The sequence below is a fragment of the Pempheris klunzingeri genome, chromosome 12 (assembly GCF_042242105.1).
Source record: "Pempheris klunzingeri isolate RE-2024b chromosome 12, fPemKlu1.hap1, whole genome shotgun sequence".
Lineage (NCBI taxonomy): Eukaryota > Metazoa > Chordata > Actinopteri > Acropomatiformes > Pempheridae > Pempheris > Pempheris klunzingeri.
In genome coordinates this window covers 13397197-13417181 of record NC_092023.1, presented here as the reverse complement: position 1 = coordinate 13417181, position 19985 = coordinate 13397197, and the positions used below count along the sequence as shown (strand labels likewise).

At 40.3% G+C, this 19985-nt stretch overlaps 1 protein-coding gene across 1 annotated transcript; it reads left to right on the top strand.

Moving 5' to 3' along the window:
• The first annotated feature begins 5039 nt into the window (after positions 1–5039).
• On the top strand, positions 5040–19366 carry chrna1 (cholinergic receptor, nicotinic, alpha 1 (muscle)). The gene is made up of 10 exons (XM_070841372.1): positions 5040–5246; positions 11830–11972; positions 13362–13406; positions 13911–14020; positions 14141–14336; positions 14548–14785; positions 15781–16004; positions 16121–16235; positions 16517–16641; positions 17710–19366. The coding sequence occupies exons 1-10, from the start codon at positions 5192–5194 to the stop codon at positions 17836–17838; spliced, it is 1380 nt and encodes a 459-aa protein (XP_070697473.1). The 5' UTR covers positions 5040–5191; the 3' UTR covers positions 17839–19366.
• Positions 19367–19985: the final 619 nt, after the last annotated feature.

Sequence of the window (19985 nt, the reverse complement as noted above, 5' to 3'; positions counted from 1 at the left end):
TAAAACTGTGAACATTTTCATTCAACATATGTTAAACATATTTCTGTACGGTCTTCTCAGATTCCAACCACTGGATATGTGAGCTCTTCAGCAGACATCTTTTAGCCAGCTGGAGAATTCAGCTCCTTTTCATCTGAAAGCATTCAGAGTTTATCTCCAAGCATCCGCTGTGGGTGAAATATTACACCGACCTCCCCACCAGAGCTCCAGTCTGGGTCCATTTAACAACTGTGGGAACATCAACTACCTTCTTTGACAAAATTATACAATTAACAGTTATATCTCTGCAATATCTTCCCCCATAACAACAAACAAATCAAAAATAAGGAGTTTTAAGTTGGCCCTTGGACCTTTTCCAGCACTGAAATTGGCATGAATTATAGCTTCAACAGAACAGCCAACCATAGAACTGAATCAGACTTTACAGTTTTTTGGTGCAACAGTTTGACTCTAGTGTAGAACATTCAAACTGTGTGCAGCCAAAATCAAATCCTTCATTTGCTTTGACCGTTTCTTTCCTTTGACAGTTAGCTGTATTTATAAAGGATAAATGTCAGTTCAAACTAGAGAAGGTTTATGCTGCCATATTCTACTCTGTGATGAGCTGCCCTCATCCTCATTGTGGCTGTCTTTAAAACAAGAACTTCAACGAGACAAAAAGTGTGTTTTTGACCCTGTGGATTATGCAGGATTTCAGTACAGCACAAAGAAACAACCAAACAAACAGTAGCTCTCCACAGAGGAAATTCTCTTTATTCTTTGCTAATTCTCTTAAAGCATCAGTTTACCTTAGTGGTGTACATGTAAGTAACACAGTTAAAAGTAGGTTTTCTTAACCTGGTTTTAATTGTGCACGTTACCCTCAAAGAAAAGCTTTGCTCTAACCTTCACAGAACTTACATTCACCTTGTAAATTAAGCCACCAGTCACATATCAAATTATGGCTGTTTATTTGCCAGTAAGACAGGGTCCAAAATTAACACCCATCAAGCACCAAATGCGGGTAGATTTTCCATTTGTCAAGTAAATCTGTGAAGGCTATCCGCTATGCTGACGGGTAAATGTTTGTAACAAAATAGTCATGAAACAGAAATCTATGCTGAGAGTCTCCTCTGCGTTTTGGTGTCATTTACACGCACGCTGCTTCTGTCCTCCTTTGACTGCATCGGGAGTTTGACACAAACACACACATATACACACGCAAACAAAACAATACCATATGTGTTCTTATGCACGTCTAAACAGTGCTACAAAACTGTCTCGAGTGCCTTTTCTACTGGACATCAGCTACGCTACTAAATCACTTGCTGCTGGTCTGCTAATCGTACTATTAGGCAAATTAAATAACTATTATCTAATTAAAGTGTGAATTAGTATTATTATAACTATCACTATTATTATTAGTAGTAGTAGTAGTAGTAGTAGTAGTAGTATTGTGAATAATAATAATAGACTGATTGCAGAAGAATGTGAGCAGTGTAATGAGGAGGTTTGAGTTGATTAAAATGATTAAGCACCCAGTTCCTTCACAAAGCCTTCACTTTTATGTTTAACCCATCAGTACATTTAATAATAAATACTTCAGGAAACCTTTGAGATGAGGGCTTTTTGACTTGTATTCTGGCTTGAACTGATAAATCACTGATATTATAATAATTCTAAATGATAGTACAGTAGTAGTTTACAGTTTATTAATTAATTTTGCTCCGGCCTCTTCTTTAAGCTTGTATTCAACACAATATATGTGGCACAAAAGGGCAATTTATTATTTTGGCCAGTTAAAAATATGGCTAGCTATTGGATTTTCTCATTTACTGGTCCCTTTGGTTGGTGAGTCAAAAAGTTAATTTAGGATGCTCCAGTAGGATTAGAAATTTAGGAAGAAAAGGACAACAATCAACAACAGAGTGTCTGAATGCATGAGATGTTGTTACTGGTTTGTTGACGGTTTCCAGCAGAAACCGTCAACAAACTTCAACTGAGTAACCTTTTCATCAACAAGGAGATTAAGTTTCATTCTAAAATGAGATATCTGCCATTTCAAGGAGGTGGCACTTACTGTGAAGAAACTGACTAATCTAAGAAATGGAGGATTTTAAAGGGTGTTTGGTAATTCAAAGTCTTGATTGACAGCACCCAGGTGCATCTTCAGTATATTCTAGATATACAGATGAACTTTGGGTAATAATTTTAGGCCAGGATGGGAATGGAAATAATGAAATCCCCGCATGCCATTAAATTCTGAGATATGAGGTTCCTGTAAGACACTGACAAGTGGCTCATATTACCCATCTCAAAGTACTCTTTCATATTCCTTTCAAAGTCTCAGTTCTTCAGTCTCCACCCCATGTTTGAGTGAGGAAAGAGCAAAGTGTGTGTGCTGAACAGAAACAGAGACATCGAGGCAAGGAAGGAAAACAAGCAGAGGCACATGAGAGCAGCGAAACAGACAGACAGAAGGGAACACAGAGACGGAGAGAGAGAGAGAGAAAATGCAGTTGGTGGCAAATGTACAGACTGGCTGAGAGAGGCATACCTTAGAGTGCCAGACAGACGGAAAAATAGGCAAGCAGATCGAACCACACACAGACACACAATCATACTTACACGTCCACCCTCGTATAGGCCACAAGCCCCGTGGCGTGTCCTGTGGTTCCTAAGTGTTGTATTGCCATCTAGTGGGGAAAACAGTTGATTCCCTCAGGTTTGTGTTTGATTTATTTAAATAATTGTTTTAACTGAGCACAGTACCTCAAAATAACCACATCATAAAATGTCCTTTAGATCTTGTGGGCACAAAGCAGAATAAATACATTGGTAAGAGCTACAAGGAAAAGCCTAGCTAGACACTTATATCACCCCATGGTGGTGGAAATATGTTGTTTGTATGACCAGATTCCTAACTCAGAATAGTGTTTTCTGTTTAATGTTAAGTAAGAGAAAACAGAGAAAGTTTAACAGATCTGGGGGAAAAAGGAAGTTCATCCACACAAGTTCATTGGTCATATACACTCTTGTCATAAAGTTACAGCATTAAGAAAGATATTATTGTATTTACAGTACAGCATGTGGCTGGAAGCATCGTCAAAACAGCAGGTTTACACGAAATCAGTTCATTGTCCACAGAGCACTAATGCCTGCAAGTTTTTAACAGTGTCACGTGATTGACTGTGTAGGGATGGGAATTTGGAACCGGTTCCAAATGCTCCGAACCAGTGGAACCATATGCTTCTGACCTTATCAGTTCCCTTTATTGATGTCAACAATTGGACATTGCAGAACAATGACTGGACCACTGGAAAAGATGGAGTCACATTGGAAAGAAGAAACAATCCAAACCGTAGCCTTGACACCAGTGAGAGAAAGAGAGAGGACAACATCACTAGTTATGATGTCTGTACAATGATCATTTCAAGTAAGGGTTTACAGGACGTAAATAGGGCAGTGGTTAAGGAGTGTCAGGTGTGTATGGCTATTGAGCTGTGGAGTGAGGGAAGAGCGAGCAGACGACAGAGAGTGACAGTCAATGCGAGCAACGCAGATGAAAATGTAACATGAAATGAAAACTTAAAAAGATAACAAATGCTGTACAAATATTGTCTGTTTTAATCCATTTAGATGATCACAGACAGACAGACACTGTGTTCAGACTCAAGAGAAAATAAGACAGTTGCATAGTGTGTGTAGGCCTGCTTTTTAACACAGAAAATTGATCAGGAATCAATAAGGGAATCAAAAAAGAATTGGACCAATGGGCTGAATCGATGATGGCATTGGTTAGAGCGGTCACAGTCACAGTGAAGGAATTTCCCCTGCTGTGATTTAGGGTGACTCAATAGCACGGCATGGGATAATAGTGGTATTCACACCTCTTATTCACAGATTACTTATATTTATCCTGATTTTACTGCTGTATAGATAAGCTTTATTGTTGGGATATTATTATGTGTAGCTGAGGGTTAGGAGTGCTCCTATTATCAGGGTATCACACTGCTCCCACTTGAAGTGTTTGAACCACTTACCATGTGTGGTTTCTATGTCGGGGGTTTCAGTTGGTTTAACTTTATTAATCAGATGAGAAAATCAACCCATGGACCCATTTTGTTGTAATATTGTTCCTGGTTTGATGCTCTCAGCTTCTGCTCTGGGCTGAGCTTGCTCAACTGCTTCCTGCCATCCAGTGGATGAAAAGCAACATAACAACCTCAGCCTGTTCACCAAAACGTAACAGGTCCAGTCCAAAGTATTTCTATTTCAATTTTATTGTTAATGTTCACGCGATTGCCTAATTGTCTTTCACAACCAACTTATTATCATTTTCTTGACTTTTCTTTTGATTAATTAATCAATATATCGGTCAATAACAATGATGACTAATGTGCATCACAACCTATGAGAGCTAAAAAGTCTTAATTTGTAATTATATGATTGAGAAAAAAGCAAGTAATCGTTTTAACTATCAAAAAAGGCACCTCAAGAAGCAGTGAAACCTTAAACCTCTGTTGTCTTTGTAAGATATGTGACTGGACAGTTGTTCAGTCTGATACACACACTGGTGAGTTTCCTGTCATGGCATGCATGCTGGCAGGGTCTTGGGTACAGTGTGTGTGTGTCTGTGTGTATGTGTGTGTTACGGGGTAGCAGCATGTGTGGACATACTTCTCATTCTGTCTGTGACAGCTCTCAGCTGTCCCCCTGTCTGCCTCTCTGTCCCATACACTGTCCGTCTGTCTTTCCTCCTTTCTGCGGCGCCGTTTGTGTTTAAACCTCTCTCTGCCCTCTGTCTCTCTATCTCACTGATTTAAGATGCTTATATGGGAGTCATTACCATAAGAAAAACTTCCACGTGTATAAGAAATGATGACAGCGTTGATTTGTGTATATTCAACACACAAACACACACACACACACACAGCTGTCTCCCGTGCCTTGATGTGTGCTGAGAGGCTGGGATGTTGTTGGTGGGGGAGGTGGAACGGAGAAACCAGAGCTCAGAGTTCACTTACTGGCCGATCCACCTTCCCACCACTCACTTTAACTCCAACGTGCCTGCTGCAGATTTAGCGCATATGTTTGCTTCTATGTAAAGTCGGCTAATAAGTTAGCTTGCAACCTGCTAACTGGTTAACAACATATTATTGAGCGGATGCTGTAGATTTCACGGCTCTTTCCAAAGACGTCTGGTGGAGATATGAACCTTTCAAAGGTCCAGATCTTGCTGGCATGGATTCTCAGTATATTGGCCGGTAGGTCTTTTTGTGTGCGAGAGCGTGTGTGTGTGCGCGTGTGTGTGTATGGGGGTTTGACAGTTCACCCTTCTTGGTTATGTTTTTGAGCTTGGTGTAGCACGGAGCGTGTGGTCTCTTTATAGCTAAAAAATGTGTGTTAAGACATCAATGATGGATAGGCCAAGTGTAAATTAAATCTCACCAACTTCAGCGACTTGGAAAACAACCTCCCAGTGGTCTTTTTCTGAGGGCCATTAACTAATCAGTTATATTTTCTAAGAAGATTATACGTGGTAAACGTATGTAAGCAAAGTCCTTTGCATGTTGCTAAACCCATGATTTCTGGATAAAGCACAGATCTCTCCAGAGACTCTTCTAGTGCATTGCTGAGAAACAGGACAGAGCTTCCTCACACATGGCCTGGGAACCCAAAAAATACTACTATGCACATACTAGGGGGAAGCAATAGGAGTAAAATCCTCTATCATGGTATATGTAGCTTCTAATTCACTATATATAGATATATATTTTACAGTTCTGAATTGTATATATCACAATATCGCCTGCCTACATAGATCCATGAAGGAACCTGAAGAAAATGTACAATTGAGAGTGTGCTCGACTTTGTCCTTCAGGTATCCTAAAAAAAGCAGCTCAGCATTGTAAGCATTCCTTGCTGCATTCATATTTAAGGCATTTACCGTAGCTGATGTCCTCTTCAAGAGTGATTTATATTTATCAGTGAGTAGGTATGGCTTCAGTGTCTTTGTTCAAGGACACTTGGGCAGGACACATGCTTGTTGATGCACACACTGTCTCTTGGGGGGGATTAAACCTGTGACCTTTCAAGTACTGGACAGTCTAAGAACCAGGCATACCTCACCCCCCTAAAACATGGAGCACTTTAAGATTTGCGAGTCATCCATATTTCTATGCTCGATCTTGTCTATTTTTGCTCATTAAGTGAATCGTCTGCTTATCCTCATCTACTGAGCTCTGCAAATGAATACACTGCACATCATTAAATGCTCATACCCAAGACAGTAATTATAACAATGTGATCTGGCAAGTGGCGAAAAACAAAGAGACCATGAGTTCCATTACTGAAAACATCTACTTAACAACCAATTACATGATCCACTCATACCTGTCGTGAAGCATTAGGGTTTTGGAAGTATCTCAAAAGGCAACATGTGATTTGTGATGAACTGTAAATGAAATAAGGAAGGAGAAACAAGAGCACGGAAATATCCCAGTGTCCTTAGTGCTGATCGTACAGCCATTAGATCACACCTGAGAGTTGAGTATCTTCTCAAAGATGCTACACACATATACAAGATTAATAACAGCTGTGAAAAAGGCTTAAATGTGCTTCAGGTTAATGAGCTGAAATTGATCCCTGATGTACATTATCAGACAGTGTAATCTAACCTAAAAATAATTAGCAGAGGCTTTTCATCAGGTCTTAAACAAAGAAAAAAAAACACAAAAGCACTGACTAAAGTAGTTATGAAACACTTTGTATTAACACAACCACCAATTTATTTTTCATTATCATACCTGATTTTATTTTAATTTTTGATTCAATCTTCAGTATTTATCTTTTCGTTCTTTCTATATCAAATCATTCAGTGTCTGCCCCAAAGAGATTAACAGTCTATTATTTTCAATAGGAATTACTATTGTTTGTCCGTTCCAACTCAGTGATTTGGGAACTGGCATGTTTTATGAAACTCACTGGTGACAAATTGATGTGATGGCCGGATAGAGACGGTGTGTCAGGATGAATGGATGCAGCCTGTAAGCCACCAGTTGGACATTATCTGCATCACTGCAGATGTGCAATAAAAACGGTGTAACGGAGTAAATCATCTGAAGTTCTTTACTCCCCGCTGCTAAACATCCACTTTAAAAAATATTTACTAGCTGGGGCCTGTATCTCAGTTTATCAAACAGCCTCAAAACATGTTTGTTTTGTCTCAGGTTAATGAAAATCTTTACTTTCCAAAACATAAAGCTCTTTTGTATGAGTAACGGCCACATCACGTAGATAAATGTGAGTCTTATTTTTGAATCAACATCTGCAGTTCTTTATTCAACTGGTCAGCTATGGAATCAGATTTGTTTCAAAAGTTTCAAGCAAAACTTATTAAAAGTCAATCAAAATAAATGGATTTGAGAGAGAAAAAAATTAACTGAAGCAAAAAATTATAACCTTCAAAATAAAAAATGTCTCTTGAAAACAAATAACTGTCTTTTATTTTGTTCAAGGATGTAGTTTTGCTCTCGCCCCCTCTCTCTCTTTTGGTTACACTTCTGGCTTTTTCGTTTGCGCTGCCAGATTCTTTGTTTGAGTTTTGACACAAACCTATCGCGTGGACGGGCTCTTTCAAGGGCGCGTTCCTATTGGCTGTTGAGTTTTTGAGCGACACGGCTGTGACCCGGAGGTTGTTCCCCTGTTTGCTTGAATTGACTCCTGGGGATCACTTTAATCTTGAAGCAGTTGCTTGTATGCCCCCCTATGCTTCTTCTTCATGCATGCCTTGCATGGCGAATGAAAGATTCTATCTCCCGCTTGGTGATTAGAAAAAGGTAAAAAACTTTATAGCTCCCCAGGAGTCAATTCAAGCAAACAGGGGAACAACCTCTGGGTCACAGCCGTGTCGCTTCAAAAACTTTGTTTTCTATTTTGAACCAATGTTACACTATCATACACAACACAACAATTTAAATTGAGCAAGAGGGAGAATTCATTTATTTACTCAACAGCAACCTTAACTAGGTTAGATACTGGTAGCAGATATCGGGCCGATACTGACTCAAATAATTGGATCGGGGATTGGTGACAATGGGGCCCCATTGTCACCAATCCCCGATCCAATCCACAGGCCGATCGATTCAATTAAATTCTATTCTATATATATATATAGATTTACGCATGTGTACTACATCATGCATCAGCAGAGCACCGGTAAACACTGTGATCAGACCTCTAAACAGAAATGCCTCCACGATTGGGGTTATCGCGGATTATCTTACTGTGCTTTTATTTACATCAAGCAAAGTTGTCAGGACCAAAACATGGTGATTTAAAGGCTTGTTCCAAAAGAAACTTTGCCAAGTGACAGTACCTGCGTGCTTACTAGCATGCAAGAGAAACTGTTTTGCGTCAGCTAACACTAACATTACTTAGCATAGCTCCAGATGAGTAGACAAAAAAGATGAGGAGGGCTGGACAGTGGTAAATTACTTTTAGCTAGTTACTGGGCCCAACTGTAACACTCAAAGTCCTGGTATCATAATCAGTATCAGGGCTAAAAACATTTGATCAATCCCTAACCTTAACAGACAAGACTGTTATGCAGCTAAACATATTTTCTGATGAGTGATCATTGTAATGTGTCTGTGATGACAGCCACAACTCTTAGAGTGAGCTGACTAGCTATCTATGGCCATCCATACCTAATCAACCACATGAGACCGAAAGCAACAATTCATACTGATTCTCTGGGGGACACAAAAAGTCAAAATCGACAGATGAGGCAAAGTGACAGACTTGTTCTTTGTTCTAAAGCTCTGGTGAAATACTTTACCAGAGTACGGCTAACTTACTTTCCTCAACACCATTTTCTAGAGGTTGACCGATTAATCAGTTTGACCGATTAATCGAAACTTGGCTCAGGCAGTACCCAGTGGCTGCACAGCCTCCATTTGCGACACGGGGATGTACATCACAGTTTAGTCCCTGGTAGCCTAGATTACTAACTCCTGGCAACCAGCCAAAAAGTCTGCCTTTTGTACTTTTACCCTCAAACAACTTTATGCTCCACTCCATAAATCCAGCAGCACACCGCCGGCCTCCCAGCCCATCCATCCCCAGGTGTCCACAGCAGCACACCAGCTGTATTCTGGGCATCGCAAAACTTGTTTATTAGTATATGAGTTATCACTTCATTTTGTTTACATTGGCCAAGTTCCCCAAGCTTTGCTAAACTAGTTTATTCGTAGCAAGAGGCATCACTCTGTTTCGTTAAGTTTGGGCTACTCCTGCAAAAGGTTCAATAATTTTGTTATATACTTTCTTGTGTATGTTAATGGGTGTTTTTCTGGGCTCTGCGTGTGGTAGTATGTGGAAGGCTGTGCCTCAGTGTTTGTGTGGACTGCAGGAAGGATTTGGCCAATTAATCAGCCATCAGTTTTTTCCTGCCCCAAACTATCATTATTATATAAATCTTTAAAAATCCACTATTGGTCGACCTCTACCAATTTTCCTACCTGTCATGTGACTCAAGTTAGTGACATTTAGTCAAAAGCTTTCTCCATGCTCACAATATCTTCATGGACTAAGATGCAATTCGAAATAATCTCCACAACCACACTTTTGTCGGTGGCCAGTGGCAGAAAATGGAAAGTGCCTTAGCTGTATCACTTTGCAGTGGTAGTTCTGTAACATGCGGAAACAGGAGTTGAGAGTCGGCGATGATTGACAGGTCCAAGTGGCTCCTCTGTCCCGCCTCTCTTCTATTTTTGTATGTGGCCAGATCAAAGCATGCCAGCAGGACAACAGACAAGCGGTAGGCAGCCAGCGACAGACGGAGACAAAGGCTGACAGCCAGGGAAATGAACATCACCGCTCTATTTATCTACATCTTTAAGACACATCCCAGAAGAAGCCCTGAAAGAAAACCAAAAACCAACAGCCTGTGTGTGTGTGTGTGTGTGTGTGTGTGTGTGTCCTCTGCTCTTGCTGGCTAAATGAAACAAGATCCTTGCTTGCTGAGTTCAAGCCGAGTGTGAATCGCCAGCAGATTCTAGAAATAACATGCAAAGGGTCACATCCTGGCTGGCAGCACTATGCTGATCTGCTGGGTCATATTATGACAAAAGTACATGACGTGTTTTGTGATTACATGAACAAAGGTGACGCATTAGTCAAAGTACAAAGCATGAGCAAGATAAAATTTCCAGGGTAGTTTCAGAGAGTATATCTCCATCGTTTCTGACACCGACTGATCAGAGATATGTTTATACGAAAATGTACAAAAACTGAAGTATTCAAAAGAAACTGCATTTGTAAAACATTTATGCCTATTTACGCCTTACATGTAAGACTGAAGTAAGAACCATAAGTTGAGTATCACTCACACTATATTTCATTTCATGTCTTGAATTACAATAATCATGGACTTTCAAAACCTCACGACTCGGTTTCCACGACTGCCAACATCTAGTCTGCTGATTTATGATGATATAATGTGCTGACATAATAACCTGTTGGGATTTTTCCAGAGGCAAAAGGTCTAAACCCAGTCACACAGCACGGCTTTTGTTTCTCGGAATCGGAGCAAACTTAATTGTGGTGGGCACCATGTTTCCAAGTTTAGCCACATAAACTACATGAATCTAAGCAATAACCAACATGCTGTACTGTCCAAATGAGTGTGAAGAAAATTCTGGATCAGGGGCACGGTTACATAAAAGCTCCCTGCACAGGCCAGTTGTACTACTGATAAATGCTTGTGGTTCAACAGAGCTATGAATGCAATGCCTCCTAAGAGCCTGTGGGGAGACAGGCTGACAAAGAGTAAGCACTTAAAAAATGAATTAATAACTAAATGAATTCATATATTTTCTGTATCCCAGAATCTGTCTGTAGTTCATCAGCAACAAACAAGTGAAGCTGGTCTTGGCTGTTGTGGGCTGTAGTGAGACTACATTTTTACAGCGTGTATCCCATAGGCATAAAATAATTTATGGGCTCATACAGGCATGGCTTGAAAAAACTGTAAGACTGCTAGCTGGAAACGTCTTTTTTATGAAGAGGTGTTAAATGCAGGTTAACTGTTCTGAACTCTGGCTGATCCAGACTTAATGTCAAGTGGATTGGCCGGGGCTGGTTTTCCCAAACTCCCTCTTAGCACTCAGATTAGGTTCGCTTTGAGGACTTACACAGAAACAGATTTGATCACAGCGCTTAGACAGCTCACGGGACATTCAGTATGGAGGCTTTTCACCAATATGGAATGCCAGTCACTTTACTGCTGCTGTTGTTGTTGATCTGTCTGCATCTGCCCGTCACCGCCTTTCTCTCTATGATGATTCCCCTCCCCTCTCTCTCTCTCTAGAGTCACAGCGAAGGGTTTGAGGTTGCTGGTGGTAAGCCAGGGAAATGTTTGGTGTGTGAATCACAGTTAAATGCAATCTGCTGGCTTCCCTCTCACTTCAGCTGTGATTTCAGTTCCGGTGTGAAAACATTTGTGGGGTCACGGGTGCCAGCTGGGTATGGCAGCATGTCACACTCACTGTGTACCTCCGCCAAAGTCAGCCAAAAATACAACTTGTTACGAATATCATGAGTCTGTGTGCCACAAAAAGCTGACATAACTGACACTAGTTCCAAGTTTGAAGGTTTGTTAGGTCAATTCCTCCACACCACCAAGTCTCTGTTTATCTCTCCGTATTTATCTCTCAGTCTGACTGATCCCTGACCTCCCTGTGCAATATATTCAGACCATGAGACTCATCAAGTAAAGAGTGTGTAAAAAATAATTAAGTATAGCTGCCTGACTGAATTTTATGTGTGTGTGTCTGTGTGTCCTAGGTCCAGTAATCTGCTCAGAGGACGAGACTCGTCTGGTGAAAGCCCTTTTTACCGGTTACAACAAGGTGGTTCGTCCAGTTAACCACTTTAGTGAGGCAGTAGTGGTCACCGTGGGACTGCAGCTAATACAGCTCATCAGTGTGGTAAAAAAAACCTCATGATTTCATTAATTAAATTTAAGTGGCATGACATTATTAACACAACATTTTAACGCGAAGGTCCCTTGGCTTTCTGCAAACACTTAAGCGTCTTTGTGAAGACAGTCCATGACTAAATGTCTGCATTTTACATGAAAACGATGTATTGTCCCTGTACCCCATAAGAATACACCGTAACATCTGCAGGTTTAGTTTCACTTGGGCTTTCTTGTGAGCAGTGCAATACACAATCTCAAGCGAAAACCGATGCTTCTGTAAAAACCTCTTCCTTCTCGACCCTTAAAACACGCCGAGGTCATCACTATTTTCAAGTCACAACAATCCTGACGTGAAAACATGCTGCCAACATGTCTGAAGATAGATTCATTAACAACAAATAACATCGTCAAAATATAAGCAAACAGAGGAAGTAATGTGAGAAAAAGTCAGAGCAGCAGAGCTTTACGTCACTGGCCTTGGTACTGAAGTGTATAAATCAGATGTGCTAACCTCAGTCAATTCAGAATGGATGAAAATGGACACAATGGACGAGGGATTAAAAGAAACACATCCAGCATAACCACTCTGCAAACAAGCTTCAGCTCTATGAATGTGTCACACAGAGGCAGAAAACCACAAGCTTTCATCCCATGTGATGGCATGGCAGCTAAAATAATACTATGAGCGGTTTAGGCACAACATAAAAGACCAAGACTGCCACTCACATCAATCCAAGCACAATGAAACTACTTGAAAACAACGCACCAAGCAGACCATGGCCGTCACCTATAGCAGGTTATGACCCAACACAACACAAGCAGCACAACAACAAGCTTCTCCTACTGTTTGTAGCTCTCCTTCTGCGTGTTCAGGCATCTCCACAGTCTGCAAAGATGGCCGGAAGTCTCCCTCCTGACCCTGAAATGCTCTTTTCCCACAAGCTGTCAACATTAGACATTAATTAAAGTTAGCCGGCTAGCTTCAGCAGTGCAGCCATAAACCTCTAATTAATACTCACCTGAGCTCAGCATGAGGTCAGTACGCACCCAAAGGTCTCTGACATTACCGGCATGTTGTCACGGTAGAGCGGCTGGTGTCCATCTCCAAAAATACACTTGTATTGTTTTGAAAACTTGACGTCATGTTAATTAGAAAGGCCACGTTCGCGTTTCCTCGAGCCGTAATATTCAAATGAGGGCCTTCAGCGCATGCGCATCTGCCTTGATGTCAAGACAGGAAGGGGAAATGTTGCACCTGCTTTTCTTTTTTGATCTGTAAGATAATTAACCAGAGTCCATGGAAACAGCATCTGAATGGGTACAAGAATACAAGTTATATTTAGTCATGAAAAGCACGTGGTCCTGACCGTTTTCTGCCTTTTGCTGCATCTCTCAGGATGAAGTGAACCAGATTGTGACCAGTAATGTCCGTCTCAGACAGGTAAGTATCCTGACTATTTATTTAGAGATCCCAGTAAGAAAAAAAAAGTTAATTCTCTTAAAAAATTAAGAGCATTTGGAAATTAGGCCCCATATTTGTTAAAAAAAAAATCTACTCTGTTACTTCTGTTGTATTGTCAGGGGTGACTGTACATGTTTCTGGTTATCAAAGGTTTGAAAAATTGATCTGCTGTAGAATTTATTTATTTTATTATTCTTATCATATACTTACTATATTTCAATGTGCTGTGTTTTCCTGGTGAGTCACACAAATTAGATCACAAAGGAATTCATATAAATATAAATATGAATAAGAAAGGCTGCTGGAGGTACCGAGATTTTTATTTGTTCTGCTGAGATGTTGACTGCAAGTGATTGTGTTTCTACAATGTATGCAATGAATAGGATTTAAGTGTAAATAATCATCAGACTGAAATAAAACAACTGAAGTTTATCAGCACATTAGTGGACAAAATGCTCTAAAGTTGTCCAATTTTCCTTCCAGCAATGGTTAGATGTGAACTTGAAGTGGAATCCAGATGAATACGGAGGCATCAGGAAGATCCGAATACCTTCAACCGACATATGGAAACCTGACCTGGTGCTATACAACAAGTAAGCACACATTTTTCATCTCTCTGGTATATTAAACATCCTTAAACATCTCGCTGCTCCCCTCACACTTGTCCTCTCCTCTGTCACTGTCCTCCTCCTCCTCCTCCCCCTCCTCTGCAGTGCTGATGGCGACTTTGCCATCATCCATGAAACCAAAGTCCTGTTGGAGCACACTGGGTTGATAACATGGAATCCTCCAGCCATCTTTAAGAGTTACTGTGAGATCATTGTCCTCCATTTCCCATTTGACCTGCAGAACTGTAGCATGAAACTGGGAACCTGGACATACGATGGACTGCTGGTCGTCATCAACCCAGTGAGTGGCATTTATACATTTAAATAGACCGAATTTCAAATATACTGCAGATTTAGTAGCCGTACACCTTAACCTGCCGTCATAGCACAGGAGATCAGTTGAAAAAGTAGAATATGAAAACATTATAGTATAAAACATATCATCCCCAAATCTCTTTTGTAATACCATTTTTTTCCTGCGCTGCATTATTTCCTCCTCTTGTGTCTTACAGGACAGCGATCGGCCTGACCTCAGTAACTTTATGGAGTCGGGTGAATGGGTGTTAAAGGACTACAGGAGCTGGAAACACTGGGTTTACTACACCTGCTGTCCCGACACACCATACCTTGACATCACCTACCATTTCCTGATGCTGCGGCTGCCTCTCTATTTCATCGTCAACGTCATCATCCCCTGCATGCTTTTCTCTTTTCTCACCGGATTGGTCTTCTACCTGCCTACTGACTCCGGTACGTAGAGCGGTTTTTGGAGTGCAAAGAAACTTGTCCAGAAACTTTCTGAAAATTTGATTGTGACCAAATGAAGTAGGTATGACCATGGAACAGTTTCAACAAGTAATCAGTTTCAAATGTATTTACCCACATATGGCACTAATCATTAATGTTTGAATGTGGAAACTTTGAAAGGGACATATGATGTCAAATATTTTCCGTTTGGGCCACTTTCATATGTGGAAAATCCGTTAAATCCAATAGTATTTGGATACAGATCCATATGACTTTCATTTAAACTCACAGATGGGAATTTCCTTGTCATTTGCTTTCACTACAGAAACTTATTCCCATTCTTGAGTGTGATTTTGTAATACTGGAGCATAAAACACCACAATGTTAACCCAATCATTTCTTTTACATAATTATCTTTATTTAATTTCATTTCCACCATGAGATTTTTTCTTCAAATCTCTTTCCAACAAACATAGAATGATGAATTGCTGCATAAGATAGCGTCCTAGGATGGCTAACATCAGGCTAACGTAAAACACTGATATATTATCCACTTGTATAAGACACAGGACAACAAACACGAGACATGTGCATTCATATGACATTCATTCATCTTACACATAACACGTGTTCCTCTCATCCCGACCCCTCACTCTCTGCAAACATAACACACATAAACACGCCTCAGTTTAATGTGAATATGCATTAAAGTGATGTTAACTCAATATTGACAAGTTAGTTTATCATTTTGCCCATAAAACCCTAACTGCCCACTATTCTCTGCTATTAGAGAGATGAATTACAATTTGTAACCCTAAGGTCAGTTTAAAATGCAGGACATGATAATTGTAAAAAAAACAATGTGGATATAGTTCAAATTTAGCTCAGTGCTGTACAATAAATGGCAAAAAACAAAAGGCAATATATGCAGAAATGTGACCTGCAGTGTAAAAGTAGCCTGAACATCAGTCTTTATGTGTCCATGTCTGTGTGTCCAGGTGAAAAGATGACTCTCTCCATCTCTGTCCTGCTGTCCCTGACTGTCTTCCTGCTGGTTATTGTTGAGCTGATCCCCTCTACCTCCAGCGCAGTTCCTCTCATAGGGAAATACATGCTCTTCACAATGGTGTTTGTCATCGCCTCCATCATCATCACCGTCATCGTCATCAACACGCATCACCGCTCGCCCAGCACGCACACCATGCCCGCCTGGATCCGCAAGGTTCATGTTTTATCATCCACATGTGATGGTTTAAGAAATGCAATCGCTGTTGTGTGTGCTGATAAAATACAGTTTGAATGGTTTGTAATCAATACCTGCATCTGTCTGTATTTCAGGTCTTCATCGAAACCATTCCCAACATGATGTTCTTCTCAACAATGAAGCGTCCCAGCCAGGAGATCCGGCAGAAGAGGTTGTTCCCCACCGACATGGACATCTCTGACATCTCAGGCAAGGCCGCAACTTAGAGTGTTTTATACTGTGTGTGTGTGTGTCCACGTAACAAGCAGTTACACAAGCATACACACTGTGTTATTGTCCGTGGAAAGGTTTTAGATAATGTGAGTAACGGAGATAACGCCGACTGACCCCAGATGTGAACAAGCACTCTTTTGTAATGATTTAAAAGCTAAATACGTGAAACAAGTCAGTAAGATAGTGCTTCTTAGAAGTTTCCTGATCTCCATGCATGACCCCACAACTACAACGTGTCCCTGTTCTCCCCTCTGTAGGTAACCCCACCCCCACCAGTGTCACCTACCAGTCTCCCATCGCTAAAAACCCAGATGTTCGCAGTGCCATCGAGGGAGTGAAGTACATCGCTGAGACCATGAAATCAGACGAGGAATCTAACAATGTAAGGCAACACCTAAATGGATAATACAGTGTATGAACCTATACAAGTTTAGAAAGTTCATAAAACTGCCATCCATATTCTTGTTAAATAACTATAAAGCTTCTACCAAGACTGGTCAACAAATCAAAATGTTGTATATTAGAAATGTAAAATATTGAAAAAGATTTTCTTTTATTTGTGTGTGCTCCTTCTGTATCTGCATTGCTATGCCATTTTTTTCATTAAGGTGATTGAAGTGGAAAAAATAGCAAAAAGTTTTGGATCTGGTCAAGTAGAAAACCTCTGCTGGCAGCCGTGATGGCTGCTATGTAATCCTTTGGGGCAACCGCATCAGTCAATTTACATGCACTAAAAGTACTTGTGTTTTGCTACCGACAGGCTCAGATTGTTATTCAATGTGTCTAACAGCATATCAGGAAAAATCCCTAGAGATATACCTGTAAGATCCTTTTTCTTTAGCCGGAAACAGACGTTGATCTGCTGCTGCCTCAATTGGTTTGTTTGTTTGTTTGTTTGTGTAATCATGTGACTATGGTGTTTTAAAGCGTTAGGTCAGATCCACACTACACCAAAGTCGCAGCAACTAGATTAGCACCTCCCATTCTCTGAGGTAAAATTACTGCTTTTGTCAATGGAGTTTGGTGGCTTTGACAAAAAGGATCTCACAGGTCTATCTCTGTGGAGATAATGTCAGACGCTTCTGAGCCTGTCAGTGGCAAAAATATGCACTTTTACTGGAAGTACATTGACTGGCAAGGTTCCCCCAAAGGATTACATTACGGCCTGTCGACTGAGACTTTCTTCCAATCAGTCCAGTCAATCTTATGTGTAAGTTATCCTTTAATTTAGAGGTTCTGATTAGGAGCCAGGCTGTTTATCCCTTTTTTTAGACTTTTAGACAATTTCATTGAAATGTCTTATTTCTATATCCTGCCAGCTACACAAACAAATGAAACCACAAATGTAACCTCTTTGGCAGTGGCAATTACATTAATTAACAACGTGTATGTCCAAAGTCGGAGGTCCACAAACATGACGTTCTCTCTTCCTCGTATCATCTCCTTCCAGGCCGCAGAGGAGTGGAAGTTCGTTGCTATGGTTTTGGACCACATCCTGCTCTGTGTATTCATGGCTGTGTGCATCATCGGTACGCTTGCCGTCTTTGCAGGGAGACTCATCGAGCTCAACATGCTGTAGAGGCCTGACCCATAAAAGGAGTGTGTGTGTGTGTGTGTGTGTGTGTGTGTGTGTGTGTGTGTCATCAGGATAGACGGCACACTTGGCGATGCATCAGAGGAGCGGTTGTCATTGGACTGTTTCGGGTTGTGTTTGCTCTTTCTCCCTCTGTATCAGACACAGTTTGAGTTGATTTTTAACTGCTGTAAAGTATTCTCACTCTCCTCTGAGTTTGTGTATTTGAAGAGACTGCGGTTGAAGGCAAATCCAGTCATCTTCCTGATCTAGATGGGACATACTTGAAGCTATTCTTGTCACTAACAAATTTTCTATCGTTTTAGTTGTTTTTCTACAGTGTTTTTTTTTTTCTTGCTGCAAATCCACTCTCATGGGCTTGGTGAGTGTATTTTATTACTCTTATGTCAAAGCCATAGCCAGTTTTGTTTTTTTGGAGGGTTTTTTGGCAGCTTGTTTTAAGGTTTGAATCACAGGAGGAAAAAACCTTTAGCATCAACTTTTCTTGCCCAATGTGCTGATGACTAACAGATTGGTATCATTAGGAATTACATGTATTTTCTATTAACATTTTGAGTGAACAAAACAAATCTACCATCCGTCTCCATCCCATCACTGTAGGTCAGTTGAGCGCTTCAGTGTACAGTGAAAGTCTATGTGGAGCTACTTATTTAACTGTATTTCAGTCCAATTTCATTGCCAGTTCTGTAGTCTGAACCTGGCTGATGATATTGTCTTGGTGTTTTAGTGCAGGTGAGATATTTTCCTATGTGGAAGTTTTATTGTTTGGTTTTGCCTGTCACTCATTTGACTTCTCAACTTTTTTATATTCAAAGTTGTGAATTATTCAGATACTGATGGCTTAGTGGTGAGGTTTGCTTTGCCACTGACACATGTAAATTCCTCTTAACTCTGTTGTACAGCTTGTTAAGAGCTCCGTAGTTTTGAGTGTTATTTTCAGCCACATTGAAGGACTGGGGTTGAAAGTCAGATTATTTTTCAATGACCATCAGTAAAAACTGAAAACAGGCCTGAAGTCTGTTGCAGGAGGAGTGAAAGTAGAATAAAAGAAGGTGTGTAACTCCATTCTCAAGTAGCCATTTCAAAGCTGCACTAAGCTGGTGGACTGCTCCTCCATAACAGTCGTGATTTGTCACTTTTTTTTTGTCACAGATTTTCCACCAGCGACCACACCTGACATCAAAATTTAGAATTAATAAAAGACCTGTTCCTCATTTAGGGAACGGGGGATTAAAGCTGATGGGAAATAAAACACAGCAAATAAAACACAGCAAAGGAGGATTGTTAAGCAATGGATGTGAGAAATTCCATTAAATTTAAATTGGAAATATCACAGCTGCAGTGTTGCTGCCTGTGCAGAAGGCAACTTGATTGATTTTGCAGATGTGATACCTTGATGACAAGACCATCCATTTGGTTTGATTTAATAATACAATCAAGTTCTGCTGTCATGTTGTGGCGGTCTTGTTTTTTTTTTTTTATATATATATTTTCAGTTGTGTAGATGTGAAATAGAGTGAAAAATAAAAGTTATAATTCATTTTATGCCATTTATCTTTCTTTATTGTTGTATTATAGTCATATTCTTATACCCAAAGCTCAGACTTCAGTGTTATATCATTCAATGTTACATTTTTCTAATTTAATTTTTGGTTGCAGGCGTATAATCTGGTTGTTTATCACATTTTTTGTATATCAGATTTCTTCCATATAAAAAACACAATGTAGCTCCTGGTCAAGATACAATGGATGGCCCATGTGGGATTTAGGTGGGCACAAGCTGAGACTGAGCAACTCAAAAGGGAAAGCATGTAAGAACCACAACAGAGCAATTATTGCCTTCCTTTTGTTGTTTGAAAAACTTTATTAGGCAGGCCACGCGCACATTTTGCGACAACCAACATTGGCAAAAGTGTAACTGATAAATCTAGCAGAGAAACAAACCTAAAAATACAATGTAAACAGGTTAAACACGTGTCAGGGTGTGAGACAACCTGTCTCTGAAACGTTTTTAAATATTAAAGTGGCAGCTTCATATTTTACAACATTTTCATCTCCAGCAGATATTATGAGGATAAAAGCTTCTCTGATACCATTCAGTCAACCAAGTCAGTAAGCTGGTCCAGGCCCGA

Excerpts from the sequence above, each read along its gene's own strand:
- chrna1 (XM_070841372.1), top strand. The coding sequence starts at position 5,192 with ATGAACCTTTCAAAGGTCCAGATCTTGCTGGCATGGATTCTCAGTATA. Across the intron at positions 5,247-11,829 it reads GATTCTCAGTATATTGGCCG|GTCCAGTAATCTGCTCAGAG; the intron begins GTAGGTCTTTTT and ends TGTGTGTCCTAG. Across the intron at positions 16,005-16,120 it reads TGCCCGCCTGGATCCGCAAG|GTCTTCATCGAAACCATTCC; the intron begins GTTCATGTTTTA and ends TCTGTATTTCAG.